The sequence below is a fragment of the Nannospalax galili genome, unplaced genomic scaffold, assembly GCF_000622305.1.
Source record: "Nannospalax galili isolate Female #2095 unplaced genomic scaffold, S.galili_v1.0 scaffold1918, whole genome shotgun sequence".
In the NCBI taxonomy this organism is placed as follows: Eukaryota; Metazoa; Chordata; class Mammalia; order Rodentia; family Spalacidae; genus Nannospalax; species Nannospalax galili.
This window is the reverse complement of record NW_008340676.1, coordinates 191,502-212,703: the sequence shown is the minus strand read 5'-3', so window position 1 is coordinate 212,703 and position 21,202 is coordinate 191,502. Positions and strand designations below refer to the sequence as shown.

The window sequence follows — 21,202 nt, the reverse complement described above, 5'->3', positions numbered from 1 at the left end:
ATCCACCTGCCTCTGCCTCCCTAGTCTAGTTTGCTTTTCTATTGCTGTGATAAAACACTGATCAAGAACAACTTGGGGGAGAAAAAGGTTATTTTGTCTTATACTTTCAAGGCTCAGTTCATCACTAAAGGAAGCCAGGACAGGAACTTAAACAGGCAGGAACCTGGAAACAGGAGCTGAAACACAGACCATGCAGGATGCTGCTCACTGGCTTGCTGCTCTGGCCTATGCTCAGCCTCCTTTCTTATACAACTCAGGACTACCTGCCCAGAGGTGGCACAGTAGGCTGGGCCCTCCCACATCACTCAGCAGTGAAGAAAATGCCTCACAGACATGACTACAGGCTAGTCCAATAGAGGAAATTCCCCAATTGATGGTCCCTTCTTCAGTGTCAAATTGACAACCAAAGCCAACCATGACAGTGGGGTAGAAGATTTAAGTATAGGCTTTCCAGATGAACATTCTGCTACTCAAAGGAATAAGTATGGTAATACTGAGATAGTCTTCACATTGAAAAATGCTTCTCCTTACTGCCCCAAACATCCTCACATTGCCTTGAATTGACCTATTGTGTAAAATACATACCTGAGAATTTCGTTACTGGTATTTTCCCTTTCCCACTTATTACGTGCATATAGTGGATGATGCTTGGGTTTTAATAAGGGTTTCAGGGTTAAGAAATTTGGCCAAAGGACAGCTTCTTACCCCTCTTCAATCTCTACCAGCCTGTCTGCTTTACAAGTCACGTCACAGATCTCTAAAGACCAGTGACTTTAACATTTCCAGGCAAGAATGAAAGAAACTGTCCATAGAAGCTGTGCACCAGCTGGGGACATGGCTCAGTAGGTTAAGGGTTTATCACACAAGTGTGAGGACTAGAGTTTGGATCCCCAGAATCCATGTAAGAAGCCAGGTGGGCACATTGGCACACTTGTAATCTTAGCACATGGGAACAAGCAGGCTAGGTAGACTTAGCCAAGATGCAGAGACCCTGCCTCAGTGTGTAAGGTAGAGAAAGAATGAGAAAAGACATCAGCATCAACCTTGGGCCTCCACACTCACACATGTACCCATGCACATGTGAACATGCACACATACACACCACATGTGAGAAAAAATGAGTCTACCAAGTCACTTTGAGGTTAATGGCTTTACCTCAGCTTTGAGACATCTCTGAGGATAAGAAAGGCAGTCCTGGCTGACTGAGAATGTAAACCACAGCTCAGGGATGTGCTGATGAAGTCTCTGAAGGAAGACTATCAAAAGTACCCAGCAACAGGATCATTTCTTTAAATATGTTCCTAACAACTTTATTTCCAGCACTTCCCCCTCCGGTTTTGCCTCCGTTCTGCCCTTTATTTGCAAGTCTGGTTAACATTCTACAGTCTGACGTCATGTTATACATCATGGGAACGATACTGCAGTGGGCCATAGAGCACCATGGGTATGCCTGGTCAGAGTCCATGCTGCAAAGGGTAGGTTTATTTATATTTTAGTTTTGTACTTAAAAAATCTCTGGTCGGTCTCAATACCCAGAAAAAGTAGGGCCATAGTATGCTTTATTATCTTAATTTGTAACATAGCATGTTGTCACTTATTTTGTCTCTAACAATGAAAATGTGTGCCTGGCAGATACTTTCATGCCACATGGTTATGTTTACCTGGGCCCATTAGTCAGCCTGTCCTGGTCCTGGTCTTTGCATGTGTAGTACTGACAGGGTATAGTAGGTTTTTGTTTTTGTTTGTTTTTGTTTTAATGTGTCTCAGTGTTTTGCCTGCTTGTATTTAAGTACACTGCATGCATGTAGTGTCCATGGAGGCCAGAATTGGGCATCAGATCCCTGGAACTGGAATTACTGATGGTTAGCCACATCGTGCTGGGAACCAATCCCAGGTATTCTATGAGAGCAGCCAGTGCTCTTAACCATCTCCAGCTCCGAATGTATTAACTTTTACACATGTTCCTTCTTAAATTCCCTTTTAAAAAAAAAAAAAGCTTTAAGTTGATCAATATCCATATTTTACAGTTAAAGAAATTGAGAGGTAGAAGCTTAGGTTCCTGTCAACTCAGCAATGGCAAGTGTAGAACGTTGTTCCCGTCTCACTCCACAGCTTTGTCATTCTTAAATGATGTCAGTGAATTCGCACAATGCTCCATGAGTAGACACTGCCTTATCCGTTGTCTAGATAAGGAAGCCCAATCTCAGCGAGGTTCCTCTAGTTTCTTGTGTTCCTCAACCAGTGACCTTGTTCCTCAGTTGAAAGAATGCCTACTCTGTGCCTTACTCTATGCTAGGCACTCAACTCACAGTACTTATAACCTCAGAACTCTAGAGGGAAGCAGTTTACTTCTAGGTTAAAGATGATGGCATCATCTCTGAGGGCTTTCCTGGGAGAATGCAGCTTGAGAGCAATAAAGCCAAGGACTCAGATGAAGGCAAGCTTCCCTCTGCAGCTACCACTCTGGATTATCTCAGCAGGCTTAAGTATCTCACTGGGTAAGGTGTGTGTATACTTACACTCCCGCCCCTTTATAAACATGGCTAGGATGGAAAAGCAGAGCTGTGGTATCCTGGAGAGTCAGTGTGACATGAGAAAGGGATTGTGGGAGTGATGGAGCAAGAGTGAACCACATTTGCCTTCTAACCAGATCTGTGTCGCCCAGACTCACCTAGCTCTTCCAAGTCCTAGAGAGCCAGTCGCCCTCTGTCTATGTGCATACCCATCCCCTCAAAACTTGGAAGCAAGATCAGTGCAGTGAACAGACCAGCAGGCCCCGCGTGCTTCCATTTAAGAATCTGATACGGAGCTTTTGTGAGATGCACAGAAGACTAGGAACATTTAATGGACTGTGTGCCTCAAGATGAAAGTGGATCTCTAGTTCAGATGATAAGATTCAGTCCTCAGAAAGAATCGAACAGCAGACTGGATCATTACACTCTAGATGCCTTAAGTTCCATCATTTGGCCACTGGCTGCTAGAGGTTGTTTTTCAAGGCTATAGTGTAGGTATGAAACAATGCTGGGAATTATATATATTATGTGACTTGCTTGGTCATACTTTGTAGTAATTATAGATGACTCTAGGAATTTGCATTTGAAATTTCTTCCTCACTGAACTGGAAAATGTTTCCTTGCCAAGAGTTCTCTGTTACAATATAAGCCTCACCTTTTCAATGTAATGAACAAATTCAGAATTGGTTTTGCTATGTTTAGTCTTTGATTTCTCTCTTTTTTAAAATTATGTTTAGTCTTTGATTTCTCTTTTTTCAATAGTGATTTTTTTTTTAATTTCTTATAAGTACTTGGTTTGGCGGGGTTTTTTTTCATTTTTGGTTTTTTTATTAAACATTAAGAATTTTTTTTTGAGGTGCTACATTTGATTGGAATGGCACTACAAGAAGAAAAGCAGCACTTAGAGAACGCCGTGGATGAGCACGTGGTGACACTCACCTTCACTCAGAAGATCTCAAGTATGTACTCGCTTGACACAGAGCTAGCAAGAGCTAGTGGATTTTTTTTTTTTTTTTTTTTTTTTCCCTTTTTCTTTTTGGTCTTCCTGTAGCCCCAGCTGGCCTGGAACTCGCTATATAAACCAAGCTGACCTTGAACTCACAGAGATCCACCTGCCTCTGCCTCGCAAGTCCTGGGTTTAAAGGTATGCACCACCATGCCTGGCCTAAGAGCTAATGAATTCAAATCATCTCTCATAGCCTGTCTTGTGTAATAAATTCAGACTGGGTAATACTGAATTTAAATATTTGAGGCTCTTTTATTCATCTGTGTATTAGTGATACTGTATTAGATCTGGATAGAAAAATACTTAGGTACTTTGTATTAAAGACACTGCATATTAATAAGCTGGGTATAGGGACACCAGCACTTGGGAGGCCAAAGCAGGCAAATCTATTGAGTTAGAGGCCAGCCTGGTCTACATAGCAAGTTCCAAGCCAGCCAGGGCTACATAATGTGACCCTGTCTCCAAAAAAAAAAAAAAAATGTGTGTGTGTATGTATGTATATATGACATTGCATATGAAATGTTATGTGTTACTAGGTCCTAATATGAAAATACTTAGGGACTATATATACTTAAGATACAGAAATTTTTTTATTTATTATTTTTTCATGTGTTTTTGAGTGTATATTACCTGCAAGTATGTAAGTGTGCCCATGTTGCACAATACCTGCAGGGGTCAGAATAGGACGTTGGATCCCCTGGACCTGGAGTTAAGGACAGTTGTTAGTCACCATGTGGTCCTGGGAGTCAAACTCGGGTCTTCTGCAAGAGAAATCAGTACTCTTAACTGCTGAACCATCTCTCCAGCCCCAAGATACAGAAATTTTAATTCACAAACAGCAAAAAATAACGAAGAGTCTTCAGTTTGAAATGCTGTAGGTGATCACTTCTTGGACATTTGGTTAAGTTCAAGTGAAATTGGTGTCGCAGGAGCTCAGTTGCCATGTGGTCCCTGTATGAAATTGGTGTGGCACTTAGATCTGTCTCTAGGATATGTCATCAGGATTCCCTCTTTACCTGTTATCTTATGAAGACATGAGAGTCTACTGTGTTCAGAATCAGGATTGGACTCTATATAAAGTGATGTGACTTTAAAAGGGCCAGGGACTTTTGGTTTTGGTTTTGTTTCTGGCTTTTTTTATTTTTTTAATTTTCAGTCAATCCTGAGTTCATCCCTCAGCATCACATATACACACAATTTTTTTTACAAACATACATGTACATTTACATATTCATGTGTGTGTGTGTGTGATAGAAACTGAAAGAGTTCTATCCATACCACCAGGATTCACTACTTAGTATTTTGGTATGTTTGGTCACCTTTTTGAACCATTTGTTATAGACATCATTGTATTTCCCTTTTTTGTTTTGTTTTTGAGACAGGGTCTCACAGTGTAACCCTGGCTAGCCTGGAATTCGCAATGTAGACGTAGCTGGCCTCAGACTCAGATCTACCTGTCTCTGCCTCCTGACTGCTGGGATTAAAGGCATGTGCCACTGCACAGAGCCTTTAAATTGTTTCCAGAATAAGCAGACATCCTGTTACCCTCAAGTGTGGCGACTTTGAATCTTTTGTTTACTTAGGGTTTGTTGTTTTTAATCTTGTGGATTTTTGTTCAGTGTTTTACAATTACTTATATTGTTTTCAGGGAGGATGTCGGATTATGTCACTTTCAGTCCATGGCACCTTGTGCATTCAAGTTTCTGTGTCTGTCTCTGGCCCAAAAGATGACCAGGCTCAACTCGTACTTGTCTAGCCAGACTTGTAATCACCCATTTTGGGGTGTTCATGGGCTCATGGTGCTGTGGTGGGAATGGAGGAGGCACTGGATCAAAAGGATTGTTTCTCTAACTTTACTTGGTTCCATTTCTTCCTCAGTGATAAGTGCTAGTCCTCTGTTCTGCAAGGGCAGGTGGGGAGGGGAAGCAGTCCTGTCCGTCACCCTGGGCTTGCTTCCGTCCATGTCCAGGAGAGCAGCAAGGAAGCTGCTGCGCTGCTCTTCACAGCAACAGCCTCCAAGTTCTTCCTCTGTGGTGCTTTTCCTTACTTCACACCATCTTCTGCCTTCTTATCTCCAGTGCCTTCATTTCTGGATAACGCAGAGAATGCCCCAAATCTATTCATCACGTATCATTGTGTCAGCTTTGGGAGGTGGGGATGGGGCGTGGCTCGGTGGGTAAAGCACCTGCTGCACAAGCTTGAGGACCATAATTTGAATCCCCAGAACTCATGTAAAAGCATAGTGGCCACCTGTAATCCCAGCGTGTGGGAGGTAGGGATGGGATCACTAGGGCTAGCTGGCCAGCCAGACTGGCCAGCATGGTGAGCTAAGCTCTGGATTCATCGAGAGACCCTGCTTTTTATGTAAGGTAAAGAGTAACGGTGGAAGACACCCAACATCAGCCTTGACCTGCACACATGTACATGAACATGACACACACCAAAAGCAAGAAAAAGATCTCAATCTGTCTCTTTTCACCTTGTTTCTTCTTTAAACAGCTATTTCCACTTGATCTCTTGGATACACTCTTTTCAAAGAAACCTCTCCTCATCTAGAGTCAAATCTCTAATGCACAGCCACAGAATTTAGATCTGAAAGAATTTTGGGGGTGGGGGCGGTCTTTTTAAGACAGGGTCTCCCTGTAGCCCCAGCTGTCCTGGAACTCACTATGTAGACCAGACTGGCCTTGAACTCACAGAGATCCACCTGCCTCTGCCTTCCCAGTGCTGGGATTAAAGGTGTGCACCAGCAAGCCCAGCAGAATAGTTTTTGTTTGTTTTTTTTTAAATCACATAATTCAATCCTTTTCCCTCCTAGGAAAAAGGAACATTTTGCCAAAATGGCAACACTTAAATCAAGAAAATCAATAATTGGACATTTTTGACTACAGAGTAATTTCGCTAGTATTAAATTAAATGAACTTGACTTTTATCTTTTCTTCAAATAAGTAATAAATGTACAGGGGGAAGAAATTGTATTTTGAATCTCCCTTTTATTTATTTAATTTGGGGATTTTTGTTTTTTTGTTTTTGTGACAGGGTCTCCCTCTAGCATTAGCTGACTTGGAACTCATTATGTAGATCAGGCTGACCTACTAGAATTCTGCCTGCTTCTGCCTCCTGAGTGCTGGAATTAAAGGCATGCACCACCATTCCCAGCTTGAATCTCATTTTTATTAAAGAAAGGGTTCAAGCAAATAAATGAAGTTATGCGTATCAGTGCCTCATAGTCCTAATTCATTTCTAGTCTTACAAACTTTCACTTGAACTGGCTCTTCCAAGTGGGTTTTGATTTGATTTTCATCAAAGTTATGTTAAATTAGTTACTTGGAATAAGAAGGCAGCCTTCAATTAAGAATTCTATATGTTGGCAACTTGTAAAATACAGATATATTCTGAAGAAGTATAAATCAAGTCTATGACCTGGTAGCTAGGAAAATGGCTCAGTTGGTAAAGTGTATGGCAGCACACACCCATAATCCTACCACTGAGAGGCAGAGACATCCCAGGGGCTTGCTGGCCAGCTAGTTTAGCCCAGTCAGCTCTGGGCTCAGTAGGACGTCCTGTCCCAAAAAATAAGGTGGAGCCAGGTGTTGTGACACACACTTGTAATACCAGCACTCCAGAGGCAGAGATAGGCAGATCTCTGAGTTTGAGGCCAGCCTGGTTCTACTTAGTGAGACCCAGGCCAACCAGGGCTACATAGTGAGACCCTGCCCCCCACCCAAAATAAATATAAATGAAAAATAAAAAGATGGAGAACAGTATTGGACATATCGACCTCTGGCTTCCCATGCACATTTACACACTCATATGAACACACACCAGTCTAAGAGCTCTGCTCAGATGATAGGCAGCAGGTATTATAAGCAATTTCATTTATCTTTTTGTAGGAATAAGTGCCGTGAAGTGTTAACTGTTAATGTGCCTTTATTTCTCCTCCTTAGAACCTGGCGAACCGCCAAACAATTCTCCAAGCATCCTAGCGATGCTGGAGACGCTGCAGAATGCTCCCTCCCTAGAAGTCCACAAAGACATGATTAGGTGGATATTAAAGGTAACATTTCCACATTGCTTTGCTTCTTGTGAGAAACATTAAGTATTTGTTACCTGTACATAGAGACGATGCTTTGTGACTTCAGCATAACCAAGATCTTTCTTTTTAGACATTTAATGCAATAAAGAAGATCAGAGAGAGTTCGTCCACAAGTCCTGTGGTAGAGACAGAAGGAAACATAATGGAAGAGGTAGTAAGTTGGTAGTTGATATCATTTACAACCACTTAAATTCAGAAACATATGCCATTATTTATATTAGCTTGGAGAAATTTTCTGGTTTACTTCTGTGTGTGTGTGTGTGTGTGTGTGTGTATTTCCTGCATGTGTGTAAGTGCACCCATGTCGTGCAGTGCCCTCGGGATGTCAGAAAAGGCATCAGATCCCTTGGAACTGGAGTTACAGATGGTTGTTAGCCACCATGTAGGTGCTGTCCTCTGCAGGAGCAGCCAGCGCTCTTAACCACTGAGCCATCTCTCCAGCCCCTGGTTTCCTTCACCCGCACCTCCACCCCCCCCTTAATATTTTAGGTGGACTCTTTTAAGTAAGATGACAAAGGATCAGACGTGTTGATATACACCTTTAATGCCAGCATTTAGGAGGCAGAGGCAGTTAAATCACTGTGAGATTGAGGCCATCCTGGTCTACATAGCGAGTTCCAGGCCAGCTGGGGCCACCTAGAACTTGTCTCAAAAAACCAAGAAAAGAAAAGAGAGAAAAAGAATGGTAGAATAGTTTTTAGTTAACGCTTATAATACAAATGCTTTTGCTTTGAGGAAAAGATTGTGCATGTGGCCTGTAACAGTCTAATTGAACAAAGCATCATTTTAGAGCTCAAGAGACAAAGACAAAGCTGAGAGAAAGAGAAAGGCAGAGATTGCCAGACTGCGCCGAGAAAAGATCATGGCTCAGATGTCAGAGATGCAACGGAACTTCATTGATGAAAACAAAGAGCTCTTCCAGCAGACGCTAGACCTGGACGCCACTGCCTCTGCCATTCTTGACAGCAGGTATGAGATGATCTTTTTTTTTGGTCTTTTTTGAGACAGGGTCTCCCTGTAGACCAGGCTGGCCTTGAACACACAGAGATCCGCCTGCCTCTGCCTCCCAAGTGCTGGGATTAAAGGCATGTGCCACCACGCCCGGTGAGATGATCTATCTTTAATCTCTGTTGTTATTGTTGTTTTTGAGACAGAGTCTCTCTATAGCCCCAGGAGGCCTGGAGTCACAATGTAGACCAGGCTGGCCTCTATGAGATCTGCCTGCCTCTGCCTCCCAAATGCTGGGATTAAAGGCATGCACCACCATGCCCAGCTACATTTTTTAATCTCTTAACCATTGGTTCTCAACGAGAGACCTTGTGGCCTCCAGCTAGTGGAATTGGTTTTAGGAATCTCTAGTTCTAGGACCAGGAAGATGGCTTAGTCAGTAAAGTATCTACTTCAGAAACATGCTGGAGAGATTAAAACAGGCAGATCCCTGGGGCTCTTTGGCCAACTAGCCAACCTGCCTGCCCTAATCATCAAGTCCCAGGCCTGTTGCCCAAAGCTGACCTCCACTTCTCTCTCCTCTCTCTCTCTCTCTCTCTCTCTCTCTCTCTCTCTCTCTCTCTCACACACACACACACACACACACACACACACACACACATATGAAATCTCTGGCTCTAGGTAATTCCTGTGTACACTGGAAGAATTATTTTCTGACATTCCTGAAAGAATGACTGCTCCAGGCTGGGTCTGTTACAAGTGGATTGCTGTAAGGATTAAAGGAGATGGTTTTAATATGCATGAGACTTGTTGTCAAAACCTTGTGTTCAGCATATGCCTGCCTGTACTCTGTTATTTTATGATTCTGAACAAACTCACTCCTGAGGCTCGTTTGTTACATTCAGCACCTTTTTATTGCAGCCCCATGGTTTCAGATGTGGCACTTAAAGCACTGGGCCCAGCACAAACTCAAGTCCCAGAACAGAGACAGTTTGTTACCTGCATATTGTGTCAAGAGGAGCAAGAAGTGACTGTAGAGAGTAGGGCAATGGTCTTGGCAGCATTTGTTCAAAGATCAACTGTACTGTCAAAAAACAGAACTAAGTTCATCCAGGATCCAGGTGAGTCCTAGCTCCATGCTCCTCCTGGTGAGTGATGTATGCCTGTCACTGTAGTGGGTGATGATGGATGTTTCATGAATCTGATTATAATTCTATAGGATTAGTGATATCTTTAGCAAGCAACTTACATAAGAATTGCCTACTTGATAGCTTATGGAACTGTTCCAGGTGGTTAAATATCATGCCTAAATCACACAAAAGGGATTTCTTTGTGATGTCACGTTGACATATTCTGGTGAACCAAGTTATGAACATAGTCATGAAGTCCTAATTTGCTGATGTCTGGTGGATAGAGCCAGATTGAGAACAGAGCTGCATGTTTCCTATGTGAGGATCAATCCTAGAGTCAGATTCAGACTTAGGAAAGTGATACCACCACAGACAGGGCTCCCAAAAAAGCAGGCCCTCAAGACAGAGATCACTGTTGAGGACATTGATCAGGGACAGCCTGGGATCACCATCGATGGAGAGGAATGAATGGAGGCGGAACTGGGCAGAGAGGCTGGACAGTACCGAGAGCCCCGAGACACACCTGGAGATGTGGCGGTCCGGTAGCGCACGGCGTCGCTGTCCGCCGCTGGGGTGCTGAAGGTCTCGCGCTAGCGTGGCAAGTCCCCTGCGCACACCTGGAAGGCGGTGGGTCTCACGGCGTCTGCTCCGCCTTCTCAGCCGCTTTCCCGCGTCTCTGTGGGTCTCCACTGCCGGGGCTTGCCTGGCCGGGTTCCGCCCTAATTTCACCCGTGCACTTCCTCAAGATGCGAAATCCACCGGCCACTGGATCACACGGGAAGGAGCAGGGCAGCTTACGGAGACTCCGGGGAGACTGGATTGCAGGCAATAAGACTCGGGATTCAGCTTAGTCCGTGTTACAGCTCTTTATTAAGTGACTCTGCTTGGCTCCAAGTCTCAGTGTCCCAGCTCCAGCTCCTAGTGATCCAGCTCCAATTATTGAGGGAAAACCAGGAAACTTTATACCGTGGGGGTAGTGGTAAAAGCTTTAGCTGATAGGTACTTTGTGGGATACCCTATTTACATATGGAAGTGGGCTCCTGCCAGGCTGCTAGACTGCCAGAAAAATCACACAGGAAAACCTGGCATTTCCAGAGCCGGAGGTCATGTTTCTGTGGCGGCTACTTCAAAAGATGAGTCAGGAAGATGCCGGGAAGGTACCCTGATGAAAAGGAGTCTTCTGCATATGAAACCGAGCCCATGGGCTGTCCAGACATGGAGAGACTACTACTTCACAACAGGGGTCCCCAACAATCAGCCTTCAGAATTGTCTTGAGTTGCAGTAAAGAAACTTGAGCTTATTCCCTGACACTGATGTGTGACCAGTCCAGGCACCCTAGAGAGAGATACCACCTTAAATGAGATAGTTTTCCCTCAGAGAGGGCTGACAGCTGAGGAGGTGAGGTCCTCATTCCTGTAGGGGACCCGGACTGCTCACTGGTGTCTGCTTTTCAGCATGTTCTCTGTATACCTGTTTCTGTGGCACCCAGTAAACTTGAGAGTAGGGCCTGTGTCTTGGGATTTTCTAAAGCACTTCTGTAGCCCAGTGCCTTTCGAATTGTAGGATGTAAAGAGTCCTCAAGAGCCCACTTGTGGGGGTCACTTTCTCTAGGAAACCTTCACAGTGTGACCTGAAGCTCCCTAGTTAGGAAAGATGGATCTGTTTCATCTTTTAAAAATGGTTCTGCAAGCCAGGCGTGGTGGCACACACCTGTAGTCACAGCACTCAGCAGGCAGATCTCTGTGAGTTCAAGGACAGCCTGGTCTACATGGTGAGCTCCAGGCCAGCTGGGGCTACAGGGAGACCCTGTCTGAAAAAGACCAAAAAATAAATAGACAGACGGACTGATAGATAAAAAATAAAAATGGTTTTGCCAGCATAGTGGTGTACACCTTTAATCTCTGCATTTGCAATGCACGGGCAGGTGGATCTCTGAGTTTGTCTGCAGAGGGAGTTACCAGACAGGCAGGACTACATAATGAGGCCTTCCCTGCTCCCCTGCCCCCCAAAAAGTTGTTTGAACTAGGTATTTTACAAATTTATTCCAAGCCAAAAATAAAGTTTCTAAATTTTATTTATTACTTCTTGAAATAAGGAACTTCAGCTAGCTGTAAGTGAATTTTCTAAATACCTTCACAATTTATATCATAAAAGATTTTCTTTATGCTGTGACATTTCTACTGTCCTACTATAAAAATAATAAATTCTAGTGTGTGAGCCGGGTGTGGTGGAGGCAGGAGCAGGTGGATCTCTGAGCTCCAGGCCAGCCTGGTCTACATAGTGAGTTCTAGGCCAGTTGGGGCTACAGGAAGACTCTGTCTCAAAAAGACCAAAAAAAAAAAGAAAAGAAATTCTAGAGTACTTTAGAGAATTTCAAAAGTATACTGTTTACATAGAGAATTCAAAAAATTGCAAAAGAAGATGGACTTACATCTTGTTTGCCTTCTTTTTTTCTCTCCTTGAGTATAAAAATTATCACTGAAACGAAAGACTGAATTCCTTTTATTCCACCTGATCTGGTATGGACTTGGATATTGTGTTGTCACTTGGATTCTTTTGTAGGGACTGTCATGCTCCAAATCGGTGTCTGTTTACAGACTCTGTTAGGGAGCTCCCATTAATGCTAAAACATCTTTTTTATTAGAATTGTAACCCAGCTTCACTGAACACAGTGAAGGCAGCCTCCAAGCCAGGTATCTTGACTCAGATCTGTAATCCCTGCACTCAGGAAGCTGAGGCAGGAGGACTGTCTGAGTTCAAAGCCAGCCTGGGCTATCATGTGATGCTTTGCCTCAACACGTCCTTTATCCTTTTTACTTTGAGCTCGGGACATGAGGGCTTGATAGAATTGGAATCTCTCAGTGACCAAAGTTTTGGACATGTATCATCATCCATCCTGTATTATCTATACTGATTGGTACCCCATAGGTACAAAAACCCATGCACACTCAAGTCCCTTGTATAAGATGGCATCGTGCTGGGGATGGAGCTCAGTTGGTAGAGCACTTGCCTACTAGGAATGAGGGTCTGCATCATCCCCAGCACTGGGAAAGAAACAAAGTCACTGTTTAAATAGCATAGTATTTGTGTGTGACCTTTGCACATTTTCCTATCAACTCCATCCCTTAGTTACACTTTCAGTGTTGTATAACTTGCTGCTGTAAGTATTGTACAGAGAATAATGACAGGGACACAAGTCTGGGCATGTCAGCACAGATACAGGGTTTCCTCTGGATGTTTGGATCTGATTTGATTAAATCCACAGATGGAGAGCGCACAGTTAGGAGGACCAGTAACTTGATACAATTACAATTCAAGGCTGTGTGATATCCTCAGGGTGATGAAAATTAGTAATCTTGCCTCCAAAATAATCCAGGGTCTTGCCTAGATTATTGATACCTAAAATCAGAAGGATAAGTTCAAATTTTATTTCAAGTTTGCAAGTCCTTGTCCAATGTTTCACAGATTCAAAGGTGGAAATGTTATAGGAAGATTAAATGCTTGGTTCTTTTGCTTTGTTTTGATTTTTGATTATTTGTTTTGTAATGCAGAAAAATACGATCCGTTATTCATGCATCCAGATCTGTCCTGTGGAACACACACTGGTAGCTGTGGGCACGTTATGCATGCGCATTGTTGGCAAAGGTAATTTATGTATTAGTCAAGAGCGGCTTATCAGAAGACTAAAAATTGAATTTTAAAGTAAGGAAAATTCCATTCTGGGAGAGGGAATGAAAAGAATTAAAGAGTTAAAAAAAAAAAAAAAAAAAAAACTCCCTTGGGGTTGAGGATTTAGCTCAGTGGTAGAGTGCTTGACTAGCAAACACAAGGCCCTGGGTTTGGTCCTCAGCTCCGGAAAAAAAAGAAAAAAACTCCCTGTATTTGCCAAATAAATAACAGATCATTTGCTTTGTAATAAATGTAAAGGAGTAATTAGAAACTTCAGATGTTGTCAAGTATGTTTTCAAAGTGGCTTTGTATCAGAGTCCCTTCTTTACCCTCCGAAGAAGGGACTGGGTTTCTGTAGGTAACAAGCTGGAAGGACACAGGATGTTGGGCCTGCCTGAGGAGTGTTCTTTCTTCGGGCCCAGGGTGGAGAGCTCTTGATCCCAAAGATGTTAGTACTTCCTTTGTTGCTCCCAGGATAGTAGTGACTCCTGTGCTGAGGTAGAAATCCCTAAACTTGATCTGTGTTGGTGCTTTGTGCATGTCTCAAAACCAGCAAGTCAATGCTGTTACCCAGCACTACACCCACCAGGCCAGACAAGTGGCTATCAGCCTTGAGGAAGTGGCCAGACCAGTGCCCCAAGGACTGTCTGTTCCCACTATCCAAATGCTTATTTACCAGTCAGTCATTTTTTACGTTTTTATGCTAGAACTCTTAATTCCTTTTGAAAACAAAACCAACTCAGAAATCATCCTGTTAGTGTTTACGGCCATTGAATTCATTGCAGATTGTTTATTTTTTAATTGTTCATGAGAAAAATGATTTGAAATGTTGACACTTGCACCTCTCATTGACATAAATGACACTGACTTTGATACCTCATGTTCTCTAATTGTGAAGGTATTTTGATTCCGTTCAAGCTAAAGAACAGCGAAGGCAACAGAGGTTGCGCTTACACACCAGCTATGACGTAGAGCATGGGGAGTTCCTCTGCCCACTATGCGAGTGCTTGAGCAACACCGTCATTCCTCTCCTGCTTCCCCCAAGAAATGTCCTTAGCAGGTGAGGTTTGCTGTGACACCTGTAGCAAAGAGATGGTCTTCTGGAACATGACACAGAATAATGAAGCAGAGGGAGTTTGGCTCGTTGGTGACTGAGTAGTGGTTCCCAGACCCTGGTTCGGTTCCCAGCAACCACATGGTGGCTAACAACCATCTATAACTCCAGTTCTAGGGGATCTGATGCCCTCCCTCTTCTGACCTCTGTGGGCATTGCATGACACAGGTGCACTTGCATGCATGCAGGCAGTACACTCATACACGTAAAAATAATAAAATATGTTTTTTAAAAAGGTAAGTAGTACTAAATTATTTTATCCTCAGTTTTCTCATCTTGATAATTGGGACAGTAATACATAGAACAGTAAATGTAGCATTGTAAGCATCTTACTGGAAATGCTTTACTGAGACTCTTGTCACTTAATAAGCACTTGGTAAATGTTACTGGCAGTAGTGATTGGGACATTTCGGAAATTCTCCCAAATTCCATTACCAAAAAAAAATGAAAATTTCTCGATGTTGTTAACATCATTCATCATAATGTAGTGTCATTTCCATCGGGTAATGTCTATTCCAGCTTTTGAAAACTTCAGTGCTGGGATTGAACCCATGATTTCACACATGTAGGCAAGTGTTCTACCACTGAGCCATATCTTCAGCCCATACTCTGATTTTTTTTTTTTTTTTTTTTTTTTTACTTTTTTTTTGTTTTTTGTATGTATGCACACATGTGCATGTGGAAGTCTGACAACCTACTGAAGACAGCTCTCTCCTACCACCATGTGGGTCCCAGGAATTGAACTCAGGTCATCTGACTTAGTGGTAAACACCGTTACCCACTGAACCATCTTGCTAGCCCCTGATTTTTTTTTAATGTAATAAATTTTCTCCCTACTTGTTTTGTTTTTCCCTCAAATATTTAAAGTATGTCTAAAATGTGTGTATGATAATTTAAGAGAGCTTTTGTATCTTAAATTAAGCAACAACAATAAAGAATTAAATATTTTTGTAATCTTTTCTAGGAGATTAGATTTTTCAGACCAACCAAATCTGATCCAGTGGATTAGAACAGTGTCTCTGCAGATCAAAGCATTACAGGCTCTTAGGAAAGAAGAAAGTACTCCCAGTAAGTTTCATTAACCTGGTTTGGTTTGATTTGAAGTTTGTGGTGGGTGGATATTTGTAGGCTGTATACCACGTGGAGGTCAGAGGACAGCTTCGGGAGCTGATTCTCTGCTCCCACCATGCGGGTTCCAGAGATTGTCAGGTTTAACAGTAAGTGCCTTTAACCAGTGAGCATCTCACCAGCCCTGATAACTTGTTTCCCTTCAAGATCTAAGTTGATTGGAAAATGTATGTTCAGAAAAGAATTGTTTTAAAGTATTTAAAAATAAGGAACTGGAGCCAGGTATGGTGGTGCACACCTTTAAAGGCAGAGGCAGGCAAATCTCTGTGAGTTCAAGGCCAGCCTGGTCTACATAGTGAGTTCCAGGTCAGCTGGGGCTACAGGGAGACCCTGTCTCAAAATGGAAAAATAAAATGAAATGCAAAAGGAGCTGGGAATGGAGAGATGACTCAGCATTTAAGAGCACCATTTAAGAGCTCTTGCAGTGCCTAACACCCACATGGCAGCTAATTATCACCCAGAACTCCAGTTCCAGGGGATCCAAAACCCTATTCTGACCTCTGTGGGCATTGCATGAACACAGATACACTTACATACATTCAGACAATACACTCATAATACAGATAAAATAAAAATAATAAAATATTTTTAGAAAATGAATAAATAAAAATAAGGAGCTAAGAGATGGCTCAGCAGTGAAGAGCACTGGCTGCTCTTGGGTAGAACCTGAGTTCAGTTCCCACCACCCATGTCAGGCAGTTCACAACTGTCTGTAACTCCAGCTCCTAGGGATCCAACACCCTCTTCTGGCCTCTGAGGGCACCACACATGCATGCGAATACACACACATACACATGAATAAAGTGAATCTTTTTCTACGTATTAAAAAATGAAACCTCCCACTTTTAAAGACATTTAAGCTAGTTATGGTGGCACATGCTTTTAACCTCAGCACTGGGGAGGTTGAGGCAGGAGGCTCATTATTTAGAGACCAACCTGGGCTACATGGCAAGACAAAGTTTCAAAAAAATAAAATCAGTAACTTGATTCTATTTTAGTAAACTGCATTAACTTTCTGGCATTACTCTTTTCTCGAGAACTCAAGCTCTATTTCTCCCAGATGGGAAGATGAAACTGTTGAAAAGTTAGTATTGGTTCTCAGCAGGCAGAATCAACTTATTGTTGGCAGTACCAAAGGCCCAAGTTTGCTAGGCCCGTACTGCCCTCATGGCCTGTATGAAAGCAATGTGGGCAGGGTTCGGTCATTGATTTTCACTCGTGCACAGTACCATCCTCTTGACTGTGTTCTGGTGCCTGTGCTAACAGAGGCCTGGGCCACTGAGGAAAGTGCCTGGTGAACCAGAGCAGCACTTGTGCTTTGCATGTAGTGTGCTAGCTTGTATTAATGAGAATTTTTTCAAGTTTAAAAAAAAATGACAAATATATAAAATACTGTGGTGTGTTGAACAATAATGTACAATGCCTGTTTCTGTAGATCCAGCATCTTCGAAGAATGCAGAAAATATGAATGAATTCCAGCCTCCTGAAGGCTTTAGGCCTGATTTTCATCCGAAGTGAGTGTGTGGTGTTATTTCTTTTAAATCTGGCCCATTTGAAATGAAGAGTTAAGTCAGCAATTGGCAGGGGTCTGATTTGGCAGGCCAGAGGGCAAAGCATGTCAGGGTCGGATCTTGAATGCCGAGGTTTAAGCACTAGCTGATATTGATTGTGGTAACTGAGAAACACAGAGGAGCTGTGTGGTAGGTTTCACTCTGACCAGCATATGACCTGCTACTGTGTCCCAGTACTTGACTCCATGATGTCTCATTGGGATGTCTTCATTCAGGTCCCTCAGCTTCCCAAGTTCTGGGCTTCCTTCTGACTTCTGACTTCCACCTTCCTCCTAGGTATGCACCAAACTCTTAGTAACCCATATTCTGAACCAGACTGCTCCACCCTCTCCTACCCATTGGCCAATTAGTTACAAAGTACAACTTGGGTTTCAGTGGGAAGTTGCTTGCCACTGCTGCTTATTAGCTGTATGACTTTGAGCAAATTCCTTAACCTGTATGTATCTCATTTCCTTCATCTGGAATGAGAGGCAAATGAGAGGGTGCAGTGACATACTCCATGTAAAGACTGGACTTGCCTGTTGTGTACTAAGTAACCCAGTAAAAGCAGACCTAGGAGGCGTCCATGGAGAAAGTATTGACCTCTGCTTCCTGGGCCTCCCTCCGTCCTGTCCTCTAAGCTTGTCTCTCCTACTATTTACATCCAAATTCTTCCTACCCTCCTTTATTTATTTGTTTTTTTTATTAAACTCTTTGCTGGGTGGGTATTGAACCCAGGGCCCCATGCATGCCAGGCAAGCCTCCACCAAACTACACCCAACCCTACTTTCATGTTTTGAATTCACTTATCTTTTTTTCCTTTTTTTGTCAAAACAATTTGCATTGCAGTTTTGGATTAAATCGGTCATCAGGTTTTTTTTTTTGCTAATAATTCGCATGTCACCACTGTCTGCTCTTAGGTCTGTCTCCCACAGTTGGCAGTTGCCTTGTGTTTCTCTTACCCTTAGTGTCCTGAGCAGTGAGGTCCATCATGTTTTTCCAAGTGCTCAGACCTGTCAGAAGCTCTTCTGTCCTGGAGGCCTCTCTGTCTTCCTGCACCAATCAGGCCAGGGCACGGCTGTCCTTGTGACTGTCTTTGGCTGTATTCCTCTTGCTTTTGGTTTGTTTTGTAGCCCCAGCTCACCTGGAACTCACTCTGTAGACCAGGCTGGCTTCAGTCTCACAGAGGTTTGCCTGCATTTGGTTCCTGAGTGCTGGGACTAAATGTCACCAATGCCCAGCCTCCTGTTTTCTGAACATGTGTCTTCCTCTCTTAATTCACTCCCTCTTCTGCACTATGCCCCCCTCACATTCCTCAGAAAGGGTACCTGGATATTAAATTGTGGTGTTCAGTGTCGTATATAATACGTCTATGTACTCCTTTGATAATTTGAATATGTGCTGTTTAGTTGGTTGGTTGGGTTTGTTGGTTTTGTTTGTTGGAGGTTTTATGTTTGGTTTGGTTTTTTCGAGTTTTTGAGGCAGGGTCTTGCTGTGTATCCACACTGGCCTCATATAGCCTCAGTTTCCCCAGTGCCGGGATTATGGGGTGCACTGTGGCCCAGGTTCTTCCTCTGTATTCTGAAGCCACTGTTTTACTGGAAGCAGCTCTTGAGAAATGACTGCCATTCAGATCCCTGTCCTGTCACTTAACTGATTTGGGGGCTGCTGTGATCTTGTCTTGTCTCTAATGTTTGAAACCCTTCTGATATCCTTTTTTGGTGTGTATCTTTTCTCACTCATTTGGCAGAGTTTTCTGTAAACTCTTCCAGTCTCTTGTGTCTTCAGTTCTGCGTTTGTGTGGTTTCTCTGGGTCTCTCTGGGGAGCTTCCGTTGTGTTCTGTGAAGTGGTCCTACAGTTGGCTTGCTGTCAGCCTTTTTGGACTTGGCCTCTAATTTTCTCAAAAACTGTTTTTGCCTGAGTCACCCTGCCCCCTGCCCATGCTAAGAATTGAACCGGGGGCCTTGCTCACATACTCTGATGAGCCATTCCCAGCCTTGCCTTCTTTTTCTCTGCTTTAGTTCATCTCTTTGATGCTTTCCTTCAGGGTTTCTGGTCCTTGGGTAGCTATCAAGCACAAATGTTTGCTGGATGCCTGCTGAGCAGGTTGGAGCTTGCTGACATGTGACCCTCATAGTAAGGTCGCCATCCACCAACAGTCTTTGACGTGGGGACTACCAAATATCAGTGTATTGAACAACTTTCCACTGAGGCTCTATACCCAAAACGCCGACCTTCATGGCACTGGACGTACATTCCTGCTGTTCTCAGCACAGGGACGAGTCAGAAATTCCATAGCTTACATTGTGGACCTACCAATACCCTGGTTTGGTTTTAGTCCAGTGCCTCTCTGCTCATCCAAAGAGCCTAAATCCCCTGAGTCAGGCAGTTAGCTCTCATGACCCCTTGGCACACAGCTGGATCTGTGTTGAGTACATACTTTTGAACCCTGTTTATGTTTGTTTCAGGAACCCTTATTCCGAGAGCATAAAAGAAATGCTGACAACATTTGGAACGGCTACTTATAAGGTGGGCCTGAAGGTTCATCCCAATGAAGATGACCCCCGTGTGCCCATCATGTGCTGGGGGAGCTGTGCGTACACCATCCAGAGCACAGGTGAGACTCTCCCAGCTATGCCCCCTTAAGTCACAGCACATGCTGATTAGAGATGTGCTTCAAATCTGGGTTTGTGTGGACAGCAGTGTAAGGTAGCAGAGAGGCTGAAATGGGAACAGGAGTATGCTGGCAGGTGCTGGTTTGACAGCTTATAAACAGACACAGCAAGCAGAGAAAGAATGCATTTAGGTGGTCGTCGTGGCTGCCTTTAGTTAAGGAGTCTCTAGATTATTTGTTGTTGTTGTTTCTTTTTCATCCACAGTTAATTCGAGTGAGATGACTTAAAGATGCTAAAGCCTAATGAAATTGCATTCTCTGCAGAAACAAATTTTTTCCCTTTTTTTACTTGATTTTTTTGTGAATTTCATATACTATGTTTTGATCATATTTAGACCCCTGCCTCTATCTTCTCAACCCCTTACTACTCTCCACCCATTCTCCTGTACCCTAATATATATATTAAAGCCTAAAGAGTCAGGTTTGTGTTCCCAAATGCCCTTCAGTGTGGGTTCATCCACCTGAGTCTGGTCAACCTACCAAGAATGTTGCCTTTAGTCAAGACTGACTCTCCCCTCCCAGCAGCCATTGGTTGCCAGTAGTTCCTTAGGTATGGTTGGGGTTTCTTCCCCATGTCTGAGGTAGGATTTTGACTGGCTTGTGCTTATGTGGGTCTTGTGCATGCTGTCACCATTGCTGTGAGTTCCTATGTGTAACTGACCAGCTGTATGGAAAACTCTGTTTGTGATCATCCATCTCCTCTGGCTCTCACAGTCTTTCCACTCTCTCTTCCACAATGATCCCTGTGTCTTGGGAGGCCAAGGTTTGATATAGGTGTCCTATTCAGGGATAAGCAGTCTGTAGCCTATATTCTCTGCACATTAGCCAGTTGTGGGTCTCTGTGTTAATCACCATCTGCTGTATAAGGAAGCTTCTCTGCTGAGAGTTAAGGGATGTATTAATCTATGAATATAACATTAAGAGTCAGTTTAATACTATATCTGTTTAGCATAATAATAGTATTAGGCTTTCCACTATGTCCTGTGAGTTTTCTAACCTCAGGTTACTAGGCCTGATATCAGTGTCAGACATGGACTCCATCCTTTGAAACATCCAATTAGAAAGTGGTTGGTTACTCCCGTAATATTCATGCCACTGTTCATACTTGCCAGGCCAGTTGTAGCTCTCTGGATTCACAGCTGGGTAAGGCATACATCTTCTCTTCAGATAGCTTGAACAGCCCCTTCCAGCACTGTGGACATTAGCCAGTAGAGATGAGGCTCCAAAGTCAGCACCAGCTTGATTTCCCCTGTTTGTTCTACAGCTCATGTATGCAGTATCTTCAGCAATAGGGTCTTATCGTGAAGTTATGATAGAATCAATTTTTTAACTTAAAAAAATTATATAGTATATACATACAAAATTTCCAAGG

At 43.2% G+C, this 21,202-nt stretch overlaps 1 protein-coding gene across 1 annotated transcript in view; it reads left to right on the top strand.

The window, feature by feature from the left end:
* Positions 1-21,202, top strand: part of Ubr2 (ubiquitin protein ligase E3 component n-recognin 2) — a gene marked incomplete at its 5' end in the record, with an annotated part of 73,374 nt that overhangs the window by 30,789 nt on the left and 21,383 nt on the right. The window contains 11 exon segments of the mRNA XM_008835757.3: positions 1,321-1,475; positions 3,370-3,472; positions 7,467-7,576; positions 7,686-7,766; positions 8,406-8,584; positions 9,485-9,684; positions 13,246-13,339; positions 14,262-14,423; positions 15,442-15,545; positions 17,041-17,119; positions 19,625-19,773. Of these exon segments, the coding sequence (XP_008833979.1) occupies positions 1,321-1,475; positions 3,370-3,472; positions 7,467-7,576; positions 7,686-7,766; positions 8,406-8,584; positions 9,485-9,684; positions 13,246-13,339; positions 14,262-14,423; positions 15,442-15,545; positions 17,041-17,119; positions 19,625-19,773 (1,416 nt within the window).